Source organism: Mirounga angustirostris, unplaced genomic scaffold (assembly GCF_029215605.1).
Source record: "Mirounga angustirostris isolate CCGP_5_RB_7025 unplaced genomic scaffold, mMirAng1.0.hap1 SCAF_17, whole genome shotgun sequence".
Lineage (NCBI taxonomy): Eukaryota > Metazoa > Chordata > Mammalia > Carnivora > Phocidae > Mirounga > Mirounga angustirostris.
Window position 1 is genome coordinate 10,113,646 of NW_026991725.1, and position 17,317 is coordinate 10,130,962.

Consider the following 17,317-nt stretch of genomic DNA (forward strand, 5'->3'; position numbering starts at 1 on the left):
CAGGGGCGCCTCAGGCCTCCTTCCTTCCCTCTCGTGACCCGGGGAGATGCAGGTGAAACTCCCGTAGAACTGAAAGGTTCGGGCTCCCTTCCTGACCCAGGCCAAGGTGGTAAAAATCTCCACTCCCTCAGCGGCTTCGTGGGCGTCGGCTCCCTCCCGCCACTGCCGCGGTGGCCTCGCGTCTGTCCGAGGAGCGCCGCTCTTGGCCCGGGGAACCGCTGTGTCCTGGAGCTGCGAATAAACCAGAAGGTAGTGGGCCGGGGAACACGCGGCTCCCACTGTCCGTCCGGCTTGCTGCCCGCCAAGCTTTGCTCTCGCTGTTTAGAAACGAGGCCCGGCAATCCTAGTTTTGCCGGGAAAGCGGAGGCGCTCTGATATTCTGGGTTTAAACAGGACAGCGTGGCCCAGGCGGCCAGCTCCCCCGCGGCTTGGCCAGCCCAGGTGCTGGTGCAGCCCGGCTGCTGGGGGAGCTCAACTTTGGCTACTCCCTGACCATAAACTAGCCGACGCCTCCTCCCAAGGGTTCTCTGGGCCTCCTTCCCGCTCGCCTACGCTCGCTCTCCGGGCCAGCAGTTCTGCGAATCCAAACCTCCAGACTCGTCTGGTGAGGGCCTGGGGTCTGCAGAACAAGTAGCCCGGGTAGAACTAAATGGGGTCGCTGCGATCCGCACTCACCCCGCCTGAACCCCCGTTTCCCCCGAGTCTCCGCGTTCCCCAGGGGTCAGTTTCTCCTCGCCCGGCAGGCCCTCCCTGCCCACCACCTGCGTCGTTTGGGATGCGTTGGAAGGCCTCTCTACTCTCGCATCCTCCTCCATCTCCTTCTTCCGAGGGCACCCCAACTTCCCCCAGCTCTCACCTGCACACCCCCCCTCCGCCGAAGTGCAGTTTCTTCTCTCCACACTAAAACTGGACCCGGCGGCTGGAAAAGCCCCAGAGCCTCCCACACTAGGCTGCAAGCTACTTGCTTACCAAGTCCAAAGGTCAGCTAAAGTTTGGCTGATAAACAGAACCAGTACAAGAAGGTCTTCAGCCCCCCAGCGTGAGTACAATGGACCCTGGCAAGCCCTGCTCCCGGCCAGGGTCTCCAGCTCTCCACGTCTGCCCCTCATGCTCTCCCTCTCTCGCTTTTCCCCCCCTCCCCACGACCATTTGCATCTTGCCGAAAGCCGGCCCTCCCCGCTAATTTGCATATCTTATATGGCCTAATGGTGGCGATCATGGCAAGTTAGAAGTTTTCTGACTCCTCTCGGAGGAGACTCCGGGACCCCGGGGAGTAACAGGTGTCTGGAGGCTGAAGGGTGGGGGGGGTTCCTGGACTTGGGGTTCGCTTGTGAAACTCCCCTCCACCCTCCTCTCTCGCACTCACCCACCCCCTCACCCCCTTCTTTTTCTGTCCTTGGAAAATGGTGTCCAAGCTCACGTCGCTCCAGCAAGAACTCCTGAGCGCCCTGCTGAGCTCCGGGGTCACCAAGGAGGTGCTGGTCCAGGCCTTAGAGGAGTTGCTGCCATCCCCGAATTTCGGGGTGAAGCTGGAGACGCTGCCCCTGTCCCCCGGGAACGGGGCCGACCCCGACACCAAGCCAGTCTTCCATACGCTCACCAACGGCCACGCCAAGGGCCGCTTGTCTGGGGACGAGGGCTCCGAGGACGGGGACGACTATGACACCCCTCCCATCCTCAAGGAGCTGCAGGCGCTCAACACCGAGGAGGCGGCGGAGCAGCGGGCGGAGGTGGACCGGATGCTCAGGTAGGCGCGGACCGAGGTGGGGAGTACGCGCCCCAGTCCCCTTGCGCCCGGGCCTTGTGCCTGAGCGACGCTGCGCGCGACCCTGTTTCCCACCAGAGAAGTCACCCGGGGAGCGCTCCGCTTCTCTCCCAACACCTGGACCCCTCCCAATGCCGCAGTCGGAGGGCCCCCGAGGTTCCATCTCCCCCTGCCCAGGCCAGCGCCCGGGACCCGAGGGCCCCTCCGGGCCTGGGAGAACCCGAGCGGCGGAGCCCTTGGCGGGAGGTGTGCGCGCGCGACTGAGGGTGCGAGTGGGTGCAGTGAATCAGGGGCCACTTCCCGGGAGCAGAGGCTCCGGCCCGCACCGGTCCCAGGCCAAGCGTTTCTCCTGCGCGCCGCCTCTCGGGTCCCGGGAAACACGGGCCGACCTCGGGCGCAGCCTCCTGCTGCTCTTTGCAGACGGACTGGCGGCACCCGGGGCCGGGATCCCGGGGCGCGAGCTCTCTCGCGGGCACTCCCATATGCAGCGCCCCTGCAAGGCCCTAGGATGATCCGGAATCCCCAGGGCCGGGTTAGATTTGCAAAAGGAAATGTGTGCGTGTTGTAGGGCCGGGGTGGACCCGCACCGGGCAAAAGGATCTACGCAAGCCAGGGGCAAGTGCGGTTAAGACCGCCTTTCGCGGCGGATTTGGTCGCGTTCTGAGAACGAAGGGCGTTTCCAGATCTGGCCGCCGACATGCCGGCGTCCTCGGGGAATTCGGGCCGGCTGGCGGGTCTGGGATCCCTTGCTGGGCCTCCCCGACCGGCCTAGGGCTTGGGCTTTGACAGCTAGTTACTAATTATCCAAAGAGCCGAGCGGTTCCCTTAGACCGCACGTCGCTCCCGGCCGCTCGGCTTTAGGACCGAGTTCCGTGCGTGGCCTCGGACACTTAAGCGCCGAGATTTCAGGGCAGGGGCCGGGACCAAAGTCTCGCCCCGACTCAGGCAGCCTCGGCCGCACGGCCGCAGCAGCAGTTAGGGGTGGGTTGTGACCTTGCATTTGAATTTGCCGTCTGGGGACCCAGCGGCTTACTCTCTAGCAAAGTAAATCGGGGATTTCTAGATGGGTTTTTTTTCCGCCCCAAGTATTTTTGCTATTCGTAGGTTTGAGGTTCTTCCCTCGCCGTTCCCCCGAGCGGCGGCGGTTTCTTCCCCGCGGGGGTTCGAGCACAGGAAAGTGAGGGGTCGGAAGAGGAGCGGCTGGGGCTCCAGGGCGGCCTGGAGGCTGAGCAGGGCCGGGCAGTCTAACCGAGCTCCCGGCTGCCTGCCACGGGAAGCCCGCGGGGCCCAGGTCCATCCACCTGGCCGCAAGCGCCCGTCTTCTGACGGGGTTCTGGGAGGTTCTGCGAAGCCCGAGGCGACCCAGGGCCCCCTCCGCACCCAGCCCCGCGCTGGGCTGGACGCAGCAGAGATGTAACATAAACGGCAGCACGTGGAGTTAGGGTGTTATTAATTTATTTCTATAAATCATCAACAGAAAGATACACAAAGAGTCGTGATTAGGTTGAAACGAGAGGCGGGTTATTCATTGGTGAAGTTGTAAACGCGGCTTGGAGGGGGAAGGAAGTCGGAAAGCCGACGCGGGGTTGCCGGCCGCTGCCCGCGCGCACGCTCGGCGCTGCGGGGCGCTGCCCGCCAGCCCCCCGGCGCCTAACCTGGGCAGCCCGAGCCGCCCCTACCCCGGCCGCGGCCGCGGGCCCTCGGCGCAGCGCGGGGCTCCAGCGGGGCGGGGAGGGAGGCGAGGGGCCGAGCCCCTCACCGGGGTGGAGACGTAGAGATGCAGGACAGACCCACGCTTTCCCCCTTCCCAGGCAGGTGCCGCCTTCCCTCCCCCACCTCCGGGAGTGCTCAGACTTTATTAAAGTAATTTTTCAAGAAATTGCTAGCGGGTCCCAGGTCACTGCACGGTCGGCTCCCGAGCGCCGGGACTCCTGAGCACTCCCTTTTTTTGCACACCCTGTTCCCGTAAAGTGGAAAGAAAAGAACAGAAGTCTCTTTTGGACTGCCTGGACGCTCTTTCTACCTCCTAGAAGGGAAAGGCGAGAAGGGAAGGTCGGGAAGGGAAGGTCGGGGACTGCGCGCTGCTAGGCCCGGGGCTCCGGGTTGGGGCCGCCTCGCTCGCCGGCCTCTAGGCTGGTGCGCCCAGGGCCTTTGGAAAGGAAGGAAGCCAGAGCTGAGGCTTCTGAAGAAACGCGGGGCGCACTGTGCTGGGGTCCAGGGCTCTCCTGCTCCCGGGCAGCAAAGTCACTGGAAAGGAGCCTGCTGGGCCCGCTCCGGGCGCCGGGGTCGCGCCTTTGACACCTGCGCTCTGAGCACAGTGGCCGCTCGTGTTTCTCCGGCTCCGGGTATTTGTCGGGGTTTGGAACCTCTCAATCTAAGCAGTATTTTCAAATGAACAAACGTAACCAGCTCTCCGGGGGCCTCCCGGTGAATACAGGTGAATTCTGTGGTCAGAGAGCTATAAAGGTACAACTACGCCATCTTACCCCTGACTCTTGTCATTAAATGCGGGCTGAAAGGTTTGCTAGAGTTTGTAGGGTTTCCCTTTTGTTGTTGTTGTTGTTGTTGTTGTTATTTCTTAACCTTCCCAATTGTTAAGCTAATTATTCTTTCCACAGAACCTTTCCGTCTTAGAACAGTAAATTATTTTGCTAGGTTTCTTAGACGCACGAAATGAACACAGGTAAAGAAATTTAAACAAAACAAAAAGAGTCCAAGAATCTGTTAAAGCGGTATTAACTTTGAAAACCCAAACACTTTTTCTAACTTCCGAAGCGATTGTTTGTATCTGTTGAAAGTGTTTTTCCACCCTCAAAATATCTGTGGAAATATTCGCCAGAAGTAAGCTTTAAAATGATCGCTGATGTTTCTACAGGAATGTGCATTACGTGGATATTTTCCACGTGTGAAACTGGATTACGTTTTCTCATTTTTTTGTCCTTGTTACTTCATTATGTTTCATTACTTGGATGTACCTTTATAAATACTTGAGAAATGTATTTTTATATATATAATTAATATACATAATCTTAAAAGTTTGGCTTTCAAAACATCTCTGCCAAAGCCTGTGATCTCACGAATTTAATATCAAAGACTTGTTAAAAAAAAAAAAAGTTATTCAGATGCTTACAAAATGTTTGCTTACTGAATTTTTAAATTCGTTAAACAAAAATTAATTTTATTTGCTCTATGATAGGCACCATTTAGAAATAACAATTTCATTTGCAACAGTATGTCAGTTTTGTCCTCTGCTTTACACGTTCTTTATTGTTTCATATGAAACCAATTTTTCCCTTCATTTTTTTTCATGTTCTATCAGGCTGTTATACACATCAGCATATAGTAAAGGAGTGCTGGGTCTTTTTTTTTTTTTTTAAGTTAAATATATAGCTGTATTAAATAGTATATGTGGATGTATTGTATGAATACTTTTGTTCTGTACTGTGCCTCATTTTTTAAATTTCTTGTTGTAAGTTATATCTCTTACTTTTAAGTCACCTGCTCAATAAGCAAGAAAAGATATTGGCAAAGTTGAAAATATTTTAAATAAAATTCAAAGGCCCTAGTACATTGCTGTAAAGAAACTTTTTGCATATCTGTATTTCTGAGAAATGAAAAGTATAAGCGAGTTCTTAATCCCACGCTTGAAATTTATGAGAAACATTGCCTTCCAGATACATTTCTTCCCTGACAGGAAACAGTGGCATTTGGGATGGTTAATATCTTATTCAGAAATTGATTTGAAATTATTCATCCCCATTAGGTTTCATCTGGGAGGTGGGGGCTCTGGAGGGTTGTTGGTTGTTTGTTTGTTTTTTAAACTTGCCTCACCTCACTGGAGCGATTCTTCACTCTGGGAGGAATTTCATTGTATTTCTTAAAACTTTCCTGAAACTCTGAAAACTTTAACATTTGGTTGAGAAGTCCTCCCTGCTTCTCAGGAGATGACACAAATGTTTCGCTCTGATTTTAAAAGACAAGAAACTGAGACATCCACTCAGAAGGGAAATAATGTGGAAAAGGTCTAGGATTCAAAACTGACGCTGCCCCCCTGTCCTTGTAGGATCAGCCAGCGCAGCCCCAAGTTAATGACATCTCCACTTTCCAGAAGGCCTCTTGCCTTCACGTCCCTCACCTTCCAGGGAAATGAAGGAGAGCAAAAATAAAACAGGAACTTTTCTTTCTGCCTAAGAAAGTGAGCGCTGGTAGTGCCTTCCCATCCCTGAAGGTGGGAAGTCATTGTCACCTTTACCCTCCTGATCTCAGATGACAGGGACCGAGTGTACTGTATAGGAGCTTTCATCTCCCTTTCATTTAAGTTCTGTTTTGGCCTCCCCTCTCTCCCAAGGATGTAGCTTGGGCAGATGGAGAAGTAGGTGAAGATCAGAGCTGTGCACAGAGTGTAGGTAAAAGCCCTAAAAAGAGAAAATTTCTCCCCTAGACATCTTCTGCCCAAATCCTAACCATCTGCTTATCTGTCCAGCGAGGACCCCTGGAGGGCTGCGAAAATGATCAAGGGCTACATGCAGCAACACAACATCCCTCAGAGGGAAGTGGTCGATGTCACAGGTCTCAACCAGTCCCACCTCTCTCAGCATCTTAACAAAGGCACCCCCATGAAGACCCAGAAGCGCGCAGCCCTCTACACCTGGTACGTCCGAAAGCAACGAGAGATCCTCCGACGTAAGTGCTCTAATCCCCCCTGGACCTCAACCTGGAATGACCTTTGCCCTAACTCTGACCCCTGTGGGATGCCTCAGTTTTGCCTGCATAGTACTTGGCAAATATAAGGAAGCTGGCAGGTGGATTTGGTTTTCATAGTTACTGCACAGTGGATCGGCTTCCATCATTTTCTTCTCCCATGGTCCCTTGCTACCCAGCCAGCTGCCTTGACAGGTCTGTTACTGTGGGCAATGTACCTCCACACATTTTCTGGTCCCCGCTTCCAACATCCCTCTCTTTGAAACCAAGTAGGTAACAGTGGACTGTTGTCCCCAAAGTAAGCCAAGCAGCTCCCCTTGATACATGACCTCAGATCGGAGTTCCCAAGGAAGACATTCTGTAACCATCAATACCTGTTGATCACTATTACTGTTCTTTTCCTCCCCTCTGGACAGACTGTACAAAAGAGAAGATATTTGTATATATAGATATATTCAGAACTCGACCCTGTTTCTGGGAGGGGGGCGCACTTGCATCCCGAAGCAGTTTAAGGTGATTCCTCACATGTATCAAAATCCGCACAGTTTTGAGACTTCAGCTGATGACCCTGTTTGATGAGGAAGCCGCTCTGGCTAAGTCCGGACACAGCAACAGTGTCTGCATTTGGGATGCTGACCAATCAATAATTGTCATTCCCACTTCCACCCCCAAATTTCCTTTCTGTCCCAAGAGTTCTTCCACTCAGTAATACCAAGAGATTTTTTGTTTTCAAGCATAGGGAAGTTTGAACTGCATTTGAATGATGACTTTTATTTTTAGGAAAGTATACTTTTACATTATCCTTTAATTATTTTGATCTGGCCCTTTTCCCAGGAAAATTTTGTATGAGCTTTCCACTCTTCCCCACACACTGTCTTCGGGGCTGTGGGCTCCTCTCTCTTTGTCAAGATGCTAGTTTCTACCACTTTCTGGGTTGAATTTTTTTTTTTCTCCCCTCTCACTGGATGGCCACTTTATTTATTTATTTATTTATTTATTAAAGATTTTATTTATGTATTTGACAGAGAGAGAGAGAGTGAGAGCAGGAACACAAGCAGGGGGAGTGGGAGAGGGAGAAGCAGGCTTCCCGCTGAGCAGGGAGCCCGATGTGGGACTCGATCCCAGGACCCTGGGATCATGACCTGAGCCGAAGGCAGACGCTCAACGACTGAGCCACCCAGGCGCCCTGGATGGCCACTTTAAAAAATCATTCTTGTTTTCTGCCATGCACTGCTCTGGAGGGATTGTTTCAGTATTTATCGTCTTAGTGTCTGTGGGCCGGAAAGGCCTTCATGGCGGAAGGAAGGGTTTTAGACATCCATCTCACATGGTGGCTGTTTGGTGGAAGCATTAAATGGATAGATGATAAGAAGTGAAGCCAGAGTTCTTTGCTGCATAGGAGAACAGGTCCCCTTTAAACTCTGGGTTGATTCACCACCCACGGTGGCCAGGGCTTTAAGAATTTGTGTTTCTGACATGAAGCAACTCTCTGTTATTCCTGGAAAGTCTGAGAACATTCTCAGGAGCCACAGTCTCTGAAGGCCGGAGAACCCTTGGGCCTGCCCTCACTCCAATCCAAGCCTCATGTGGCATCTCCGGTTTGAGCTGCCTCCCTGTGTTCAGTGGATGTTTTCTCAGAAATCAGAGAGATTCAGGAAAGGCCAGTTAGAAGCTATGAAAAAGACACACATCCCGGAAAGTTTCTCAAGATGCTCGAGAAGAGACAAAAACGGATGACTGTCCCTTGCAGGGGATTTTAAAAATTATTGTTATTATTTTAAAGCCGCATGAGACCTAAACCTTAGGAAACATTCCTTCATTCTGTAAATATTATTTGAACATCTATTAGGCGCCAAACACTGTCCTGGGCAGTGAGATGCACGGGCCCTATTCTCCAGGGACTTACCACCTAATGGGGGAGATGACATGTTTGAGTAAATAATGACAGCTGCTTTCTAAGAGCTGTTACACGGGTGTACACAAGGGGCAGCAGAGGAGTTGCTAAATTGCCTGGAGACATCACAGAGGGCTTCCTAGAGGAGGTGGCATTGGAACCAATTCTTGAAGGATGAATACAAGACACACAAGCATGGGATAAAAATTAGCAAGTGAGATGGAATGTGTGGAAGGAGAAAGAGGGGGGAGCATTTAAAAAGAGGACATAAATTTTCTTGAAAAGCTAAAAATGATAATATCAGCGATAGTATTCATGGGCCCATCTACATGTAGAGAATCTGCTTGTCCAAGCTGGCTCCTGAGCCTATAAACAGGCTGCTGAAACCAGCTTCTCCAAGTTAGTTTTTATGGACAGCAAACATTTTTCTGTCTCCCCACTTTCCCCCATTGATCTAGAAGGAAGTGGAGGAGAGGTGGTGGTGGCTGGAGGATGGGCTGAAGTCTAGTTCTTCAAGACTCAAGAGGCTAGGGCCCTGAGGTGGGCAGAACCCAGATGTTTCCAGGCATCTGTAGTTGAGGCAGCCTGGCCGATCCCGGCGCATGCTGGGTTCTGGACATGATGCGGGGCTGCCTCCCCAGAGGGCAGACAGGCAGCCCCGAGCTCCGGGCAGCTGTGAGTGAGCCTCACACCCACCACAGACAAAACTGGAGTCCATCCTATTACCTCCGCTCAAGTCAGATGCGAAGGTTTTGTGGGTGTATTGTTTGGGTTTGGTTTTTAGCAAGAGGTGATGCAGAGGCTGCTAAGGAGCCTGAGTGTCTGTAGGCTGGGCTCCCATCCTAGCTCGCGCCCCACATCCATGTGACTTTGGGCAAGTCATGTAACCATTCCGAACTTCAATTTCTTCAGGTACAAAATGGAGAAGACGATATTTCTTGCATAGAGAGGTTGTGAGAATTAGATGGACCTTGTAGGATACCCCACCACACCGGTAGCTCAATACACGTTCATTGTCATGACATCTGTTCATCACATGTGAAAAGCCTCGGGTGGATCCTGGGTCCTTGGGATTATCCATATGGGCTTTGCCTCGGACTCATGGTGATGCCACAGGGAGGAGAGGAGACCTTCTCTGAGCAGGGACCTTCTTTCTCCCCCTCTTACTGTCCCTCACGTAGCTATACTAGCTGGTGGCTGTGAAAGCACTTTGAAAAACATGGCCTCCCTAAGAATTTAGGTCCCCATCATCATCCTGACTAGCGGTAGATGTTCTGAAAGACTGTTGAGTGCCCTCTTAGGTTTTTACCTGGTCCCATTCCACAGGCAGGGAAGCTGGGGGTAGAGGGTGGAGTTAGGTGAATGGCTGGGGCACTCCATTATCCAAAACTGAGGCAGTGGCTTCCTGCCAGGAGATTTGGCAGAGACTCTCTCGAGGTATCTGAAGCAATTGTTCAGAATCCATGCACACAGAGCTGCAAGTGGCCTGAGAATCCTCTAAAGCGGCTAGGGCCCAAATCAAAGGCCCCAGCAACACCTTCAGACACTGCTTATAATTTGGCCATTCGGCAGCGGGTTCAAACAAAGCCCGGCACCACCTATAGCTGAGTCCTGAGTACAGGCTGGTTAGAGGCCCACTGTTCCTGAGGATGGACCAAAATGGAAATAGATCCTTAGATTGGTAGTAAGTTCCCCATCGCTGGAGGGTTATAGACTAGAAGACCATGTGGTAGGGTGTCGTAGAGGGGATTCAAGCATTAAATAGTGGCCCGACTTTGAACCTTGGAGACTTTTGGATCGAATTGCCTCTGAGACCTGCAGGAGTGACTCCAGGAACCAAGAAAGAAAAACATCAAGGTCCAGAACCTGGGGAGCCGGGGTTAGGAAGTGAATCTGTCATGTGTCCTTGCTCAGCAGGGTGGCTGGCCTCTATGCTTATTCATCTGTAAAATGGAACTAATGACTGCAAACCCTGCTTCATGTAGATGTGAGGAAGACAACAGCAAAGTTCTCTTCTCCCACAAGTAAATAGCAAATCTCATTTAAAGCCTATGGGCTAGGTTGTCCCCACTGGGTGAGCTGCCACCTTTCATTCATGCATTCAACAAAAAAGTGTATTGAGGGTCCCTATGTATCCGGACCCTGGGAATTGGAAGGACAGGGAGCATCACTTCATCTACATTTATCTTTGTCCAACTCATTAAATGCCATTGCTAGAAAGGTCCTGTGTTCGCAGTCTTCTGCATTTGCCATCTTTCAAAAGTGTAGGCAGATCCATAAGACCTTTCCCTCTTGGGCTGTTGCCTTCAAAAATGGACCCCTGGACACACACACACACACACACACACACACACACACACACACATACCATTGCCTTTGAAATTATCTGAAATCAGAGAGCTTCTTCTCTTTCTGTTCTAAAACTCCAGTTACATTTATTTCCAAGTAATAGTGAACAGGTTTTGGGTCTTGGGTTTTTCTAAGAGCATAACATCATAATGTAGATGCCTAGGATACATGAGAAGAGAGGAGAGATGGGGAGAGCTATTTTTAGTTTCTGAATATTTTGTCTAAGTGTGTATTGTACCTTTGAGCCCTTTACCTCTAGACCTGAGACTTGGTTGAGCTCATCCTCTTGGACACCAAAGTACAAGAGTTCAGGATTCAGAGGGTTGCTTCATGTCCGAGGGCCCATGAGCCAATGAGAAGACATAGCCACTAAAACAGTGGCTGGGCCACATGTGAGCTCCTTCAAAGAAAGGAAAGAGGTGGCTTTGGTGGAGTGCACCGAGGTGGGCAGTGAGGGGCCTGTTGTGGGCTTCCTCTCTGGCCCCCACTGCCCCACACATAATAATGGCAGATGGCAAAGCTTAGGGGAGAGGAATAAAGGTGTTTTTGTCTGTCTGTCTATCTGTCTGTCTGTTTGCCAAGTGAAGGCTACAGACCCTATCAAATCTACTCCTTTCTCTTTTCAGAATTCAACCAGACAGTCCAGAGTTCTGGAAATATGACAGACAAAAGCAGTCAGGATCAGCTGCTATTTCTCTTTCCAGAGTTCAGTCAACAGAGCCAGGGGCCTGGGCAGTCCGATGACGCCTGCTCTGAGCCCGCCAACAAGAAGATGCGTCGCAACCGGTTCAAATGGGGGCCCGCATCCCAGCAAATCTTGTACCAGGCCTACGACCGGCAAAAGAACCCCAGCAAGGAAGAGAGGGAGGCCTTAGTGGAGGAGTGCAACAGGTAACACCACCAGAAACTCACTCGAGCAGGCGGGCAAGCACATGGACCTGAGACCCATCCCTTCAGTCCCGGGATATTGAAGTACTGGTTGTCCAGCTAAGTGTGGCTACAGCAGGGTTTCCCAAAGCATGTTCCATGGAACCCTGATTTCAAGTTGTTAACAAATAAGTTTGAGAAACCTCAGGTGCATTCTTCCTCCTGGGGAGTCGTGACATATATTAACATATTAAAGACTCGGAGAAGGCTTAGAGTGAGAAACTTACTTTGCTTTGTTGAGTTGATTACGAGGCATGGGATCTTTTTCTCTGGGGGATACTTACACCATGAACTGTTATTGCAGGGAAGATACTTTGGAGGATGCTGGTCTAAAAATATGCCAGTGGAATGAGAACCATGTGTTTGACCTCCATGCAGACCAGGGAAAAACCGTCCCTTAGCCAGAGCCTGGCTCTCGCTTTGACCAAATTTTTGTACAACCACTGGTCCAAGAGGAAACTTGGCAGAAAAGAACTGATCAGATCTGTCCAATCCACTCTGCCCACATTGATTAGAGTTCTTTTTGTATCTTAACAACCACATGTAATTTTAAAGAAAACTATTAGAAATCCTTGGGATATCTTTTTTTTCTTTCTTTCTTTATTCCTGCCATCCTCCATGACTCCACCATTGACTTTGACTTTCTAAAAAGTCTGGTCTTAAAAAGGCAGGGGCCGGGGGGTGGGGGCCGGGGGGCGGCGCCGTGGTGACTTAGTCGGTTAAGCTTCAGACTCTTGATTTTGGCTCAGCTCTTCACTGGGTGTGGAGTGTGCTTGAGGTTCTCTCTGTCCCTCTCCCTTGCTTGTATGAGAGCTTGTACACATGCTCTCTAAATAAATAAATAAGTAAATAAACAAATAAATAAAATAAAAATAAATAAAATAAAAAATAAAAAGTCTGGTCTTTGCTCTGGCCAAGACCTGTGGGCTCTCTATCCATCTCTGGGTTGGGCTGGCTCTGGTTAGGGAGGTGAAGCCAGGAAGGGACATGTCCCAGTGTCACAGGGTCCCCAGGGTCCCTAGGCTGTGCTCTGTCCTCCTGCTAAATGAGAAGCCCCCCAGCACCCAGTGGGGTCTGAGAGCCCCTCTCCGACCTGGCCACTGGGGTTTCACCAGCAGTGATAAAGCTAGAGACCAGCCTCCTCTGTGAGTCCTCCTGTCACCCCACCCAGCCTGCCCTTCGAAAAGGATTCCTGGGGCACAAATAAGGACTATGGCTTCCCTAGCACCCTTTTGGGGCTATCCAAACCCCAAACGACCAGAAGTCCCTTCGAAGGGGCTCAGATAGAGCTAGTGAAGGACTTGCCCTTTTGTAGGTTGGGAAGAATAGCAACATAAGATGTCAAGAGGCCCAGTCTGGACCTTCTCCCTGTATTACCTGCCTGTTGGCTGCTCTCTTCATGCCGGGAGCCACACCAGAGGCCTAAGCCCCTCATGTGGCCCCTGTGTTCGGCCCCACTCCAACCATGTCATCAGAGAACTACGTGGGCTGAACTTTTCTCAGGACAGGCTCTTCCCCAGGCCCCAACTCTGTCCTTGGCCTCTTCATATTCCTAAGCAAGTCCACTGAGATTGTGTGTCTGGGGCCAAGGACCAGCAGGCCTCCCCCCGGCTGCCCTCACTCACCATCTTTCCCCTTCCCTGTCCATCCTCAGGGCAGAATGTCTGCAGCGAGGCGTCTCCCCCTCCAAAGCCCACGGCCTGGGCTCCAACCTGGTCACTGAGGTCCGTGTCTACAACTGGTTTGCAAACCGCAGGAAGGAGGAGGCGTTCCGGCAGAAGCTGGCCATGGACGCCTACAGCTCCAACCAGACGCACAATCTGAACCCCCTGCTCTCCCATGGCTCTCCCCACCACCAGTCCAGCGCCTCTCCTCCAAATAAGCTGTCAGGTAAGCCCGGCCCAGGCCCTGATGCCTCGGCAGCCCAGCCATCCTGCTTCTCCCCACCGGTCTCAGCTGGCTCAAGATTTTTCGGAGGAGGAAATGGTGGGATGGTGCTAGGGCTGGCCTCCTCCCATGGCCAAAATCTGGTGAAAACAGTGTGTGGCTGTGGTCAGGTTTCCTCTGAGTCCTTGCTCAGCCTCCAGGGAGCCCCTCTCCCCAGCCTTTTCTGGGTCCCCTTTCTTCTCCCTGGGTGGCTGCTGACTCAGCAAGATGGTGCGACTGTCTGATTAGACAGAGAGGCTGTCTTATTGGCGCTCCAGGTCCAGACTGCAGGGGTCACCTCCTCGCCGTCTGGATCCCACCACAGGGCTCCGTCCGGCCATGGCAGGAGGAGCCCCAGGGCCTGTGGGGAAGGGCCACTCCACTGGCCGTCTCTGCTTGTTGCCAGAATTAGCATGGAATCAGTCACCTCAAATCTTGGTGGTGCTGAGTTGGCCAAAACTGGTCGGGTACCTACTGTGTGTCACTGTGTGCTGGGCCCCCGGCCTGCCTTAGGCGCCTCTGCTGTGGGCTGTGGGCTCGTCAGGATGGAAGCCGACATCTTCACTGTGGGAAGGCGCCCCTATGTGCTGAGTGGTGCGGTCTGAGGGTGAGCACTTCTCCCCCCATGGGAGAAAGTTCAGGTTATTCTTGAGAGGCAGAGAGCTCCATGGGGGGCCCGGAGAGCGCTAGCCTGATGGCAGAGTAACTCCGTCCCTTAATGGAAATTCAAAGCAGGGTTCAGAGGGCAGAGGCAAACGGCATGTGGCCAGCATGGAGCGCAACTGGGGCACTTGCCGCCCGCCCGCGGTGATCCACGGAGCTGGAGCTGGGGAGGGGGGGGGCGTGGTTGGGGCAAGGGGCATTATTGAGAAGACAATGGCTATTGTGCTGGGACCTGTGATCTCCACACCAAAGTCAGGGAGCCTGCAAGCCGAACAAAGGCCGGGCAGCTTTCTGACAAGCTGGGGTTGTGGTGAGGTCACCACGGGGTCGTTTGTGTAGGCCTTCTGTATACTGACAGGAGACACAGAGCGGGGCTGGGGGGGTGGGGGGGCCGGGCAGGTACTGGAAGCTGAGCAGGGTGGGTGCCAAATACAGCCCGAGGGCCCTCTGATCGGAGGCCCCCCCCCACCCCCAGATCTCGGCCTTTTAAAAAATCATGGAATGCTAGAACTGGGAGGAGCTTCAAAGAAGGAAACTGAGGCCCCAAAGAAGCAGTGACTTGCCAATGTTCACAGAGCGAGGGTGGCAGAGGCGGCTAGAACTCAGGCCTGCTGATTCCCACTCGGAGCCGCATAGGTGTGGGCGCGTCCTGCCCACAGAAGCTTCTCGTCTCCTCGGGAAGGCATCGTGCTGGCATGGAGTGCCCAGAACCATTTAGGGCCCAAGGCTGTCTTCCGGGGCTTTGTGTCCTTCTAGGGAGGAGACTCCTATTTATGGAGCAATAATTACGGGCCACTGTCTGTGTTCAGTGGCTGCTGTCCCCTCTGCCTGAATTTTCACTCGGGGCTCATCGCGTAGTCCTTGTCCATGCCCAGAGAGGGGATTCTCGGACTCGGTTTTGAATCCTGTACCTAGCCAGCCAGGTTGATCCCCACAACTGCAGCGTGACCCAGTCAACATCACTTCTCCAAGTCTGACTTTCCCGTCTGTAGAACAAAGAAGTAGGACCTACCTACCTCATCGGGCCCACGTGAGAAGTAAATGAGAGTGTGTGTAAACACCATCTTTCCCAATAAGCGGTGACGACTGTCACCATTGCTCTCGTTCTGGCGAGCAACAGAGGAAAGAAAGGCAGCAGCAATCCCTTTCCTCCTAACTTTCACACCCCGGGGCATTATCTCCTAAGAGGTGACATGCACCCTGGCCCTGGGACTGGGCTGGGGCCTGGGGTGCAGGATGCTGGGAGGCGTGACTATGGCCCCCTCTCCGGCTGCCAGGGTGGCACGTGAGCTGTGCTGGGGCGCCCAGGGGATGCACCCCAGGCTAGGCAGATAGCAGGCTGGAGCCTGGCGCTCAGGGTGGCCTACGGTCTGCAGAGCCTCTCGGTGTGCTTCCTATCATGGGCCCCACCACCAAGGTCCGGCCTCTAGCCAAGCCCAGAATGTACCTGGATGCAGAATACAAAAAGAGCTCCATGGGGGGCCAAGGAGAAACCAAGACCCATAGTCAGCATCAGCACTAGCACCCTCTAAGGCTAAGCGAGGGGTGGCGGGGGCGGGGAGGGACAAGGCCCCAGGCCCCCTCCCCCACACCCCCTCCCCTCCGCACGCCAGCCTCTGAGCCAGGAGGCCCGGAGGCATCTTAGAGACACATCTTTCCCTTGAACCTTCTTCCTGGAGAGGAGAGCATCCCATCTCTAAGGAGCCCCTGGTCTCGCAGCCACTCTCGGTGGGTTGCGGCCCACTTGCCCAAGGTGACCACAGTGTGACCCGGCTGCTGGAATGTCCAGCACAATAGGAATGGCAGGGGGAGCACTTTGCCTCTGTCAGCGGCTGATTGGTTACAAGGTGCCCTACAAACACCCTGTCCGCAGAATCAGCTGTTTTCGGTGCTGTCCCCTCCCGCCTTTACAATCACACACCAGCATGCAGCCGGGGGTTGTCATGGCTTTGTCTCCCTTATGCATGCTTAATTGACAATTAAGTTGGGGCTTTGAACCAGCCTGGCTGCCGCTGATGGGCCTTCATCTTTCCAGTGAGAGTCACAGGGGCACCCTTTGTTTGCTCTTCTTGGGGGCCTGAAGTTACTGTAGCAGGCTGCAGGCAGCCATTTATCTTCAGCCTGGAAGGCCTTTATCTGCAGCCCCCCATTCCAGCTCTCGTCAGCAGGAGCTGTCCCTCGTTATAGGCCCCATGACAGCCCATTCTGAGGCCATTGAGGAGGCCTGGAGTGATGGCCCCTACCTCCATTCTGGAGCGGAATCAAGAGAAAGGCCCCCAAAAGGTCAGAGAGCAGGGCTGTGGTGAGGAAAGGGACTGGTTGGAGACAGGTGCTTGTATTGATTGGCTCGAGGAGGAGGAGGGAGGAGGAAGTTGGCGTGGACTGGAATCGGGGCTAGCCTTGGCCCAAGCCTTGGGATCCAGCTGCGTGAGCTGTCGTGCTCCCTGTGTCCTCTGCTCCAGCCTGCAGCAAATTCACTCACCCGGGCCCGCTTGCCACAGCCAGGGAGGGGCAGACGGTCCTCGTCAGCCTTCATTCGCCCCACGCGTCATATCCTCACTCTTGTATCCTTCACTCATCTTTCAAGAAGGAGATTGAGGCTCATCCTCTTGGAAAGAAAGTGAGGCACAGAGGCCAGAGGGAGCCCTTCCAGAAGACTCTTCGGATACCCTGACCGACAGCTTCTTTAAGTGGGGGCCTTTATTTCTGTGGCTGCTTCCTCCTGTCTCCCTTCAAACTCTGTTGCCCCCTCTCTAAGCCCAGTGGACTTGATTGCCCCAACGGTCAGATCAGAGCTTAAAACCCAAAGAATCCTGCTGCCCGCATCCCTCTTGGCCCTTTCACCCGTCCTCACAAGTCACCCACAAGAATCTAAGCCTGGGACTTAGACAAACTAGACTCTGGGCCAGGATATCTGTGTGATTACTGCTGTTTTCCCTGATGCTGAAATCGGTAGGACCCAAGGAAATCTCCAAAGTGCCCTATGGAAGGGTTATGGCTACACGTGAATAATCATAAGGTCTAGTGTTGATTAAATATCTCCTGGGTCCCAGGCCTTGGGCTGAGCACCTACATGCATCATCTTATTTAAG

General features: G+C 53.0%; 1 protein-coding gene across 4 annotated transcripts in view; it reads left to right on the forward strand.

Moving 5' to 3' along the window:
• Nucleotides 1–1,400: 1,400 nt before the first annotated feature.
• HNF1B (HNF1 homeobox B) overlaps nucleotides 1,401–17,317 on the forward strand; it is a 51,423-nt gene continuing 35,506 nt past the window's right edge. For 2 of the 4 annotated variants that reach the window (XM_064582183.1, XM_045888117.2), the window contains exons 1-4: nucleotides 1,401–1,747; nucleotides 6,249–6,448; nucleotides 11,336–11,600; nucleotides 13,291–13,526. In XM_064582183.1, coding sequence (XP_064438253.1) covers nucleotides 1,404–1,747; nucleotides 6,249–6,448; nucleotides 11,336–11,600; nucleotides 13,291–13,526 — 1,045 coding nt within the window. In that variant the 5' untranslated portion in view covers nucleotides 1,401–1,403. The remainder of the gene's footprint in view (nucleotides 1,748–6,248; nucleotides 6,449–11,335; nucleotides 11,601–13,290; nucleotides 13,527–17,317) is intronic. The other 2 variants (XM_064582184.1, XM_045888118.2) reach the window with 1 other exon arrangement.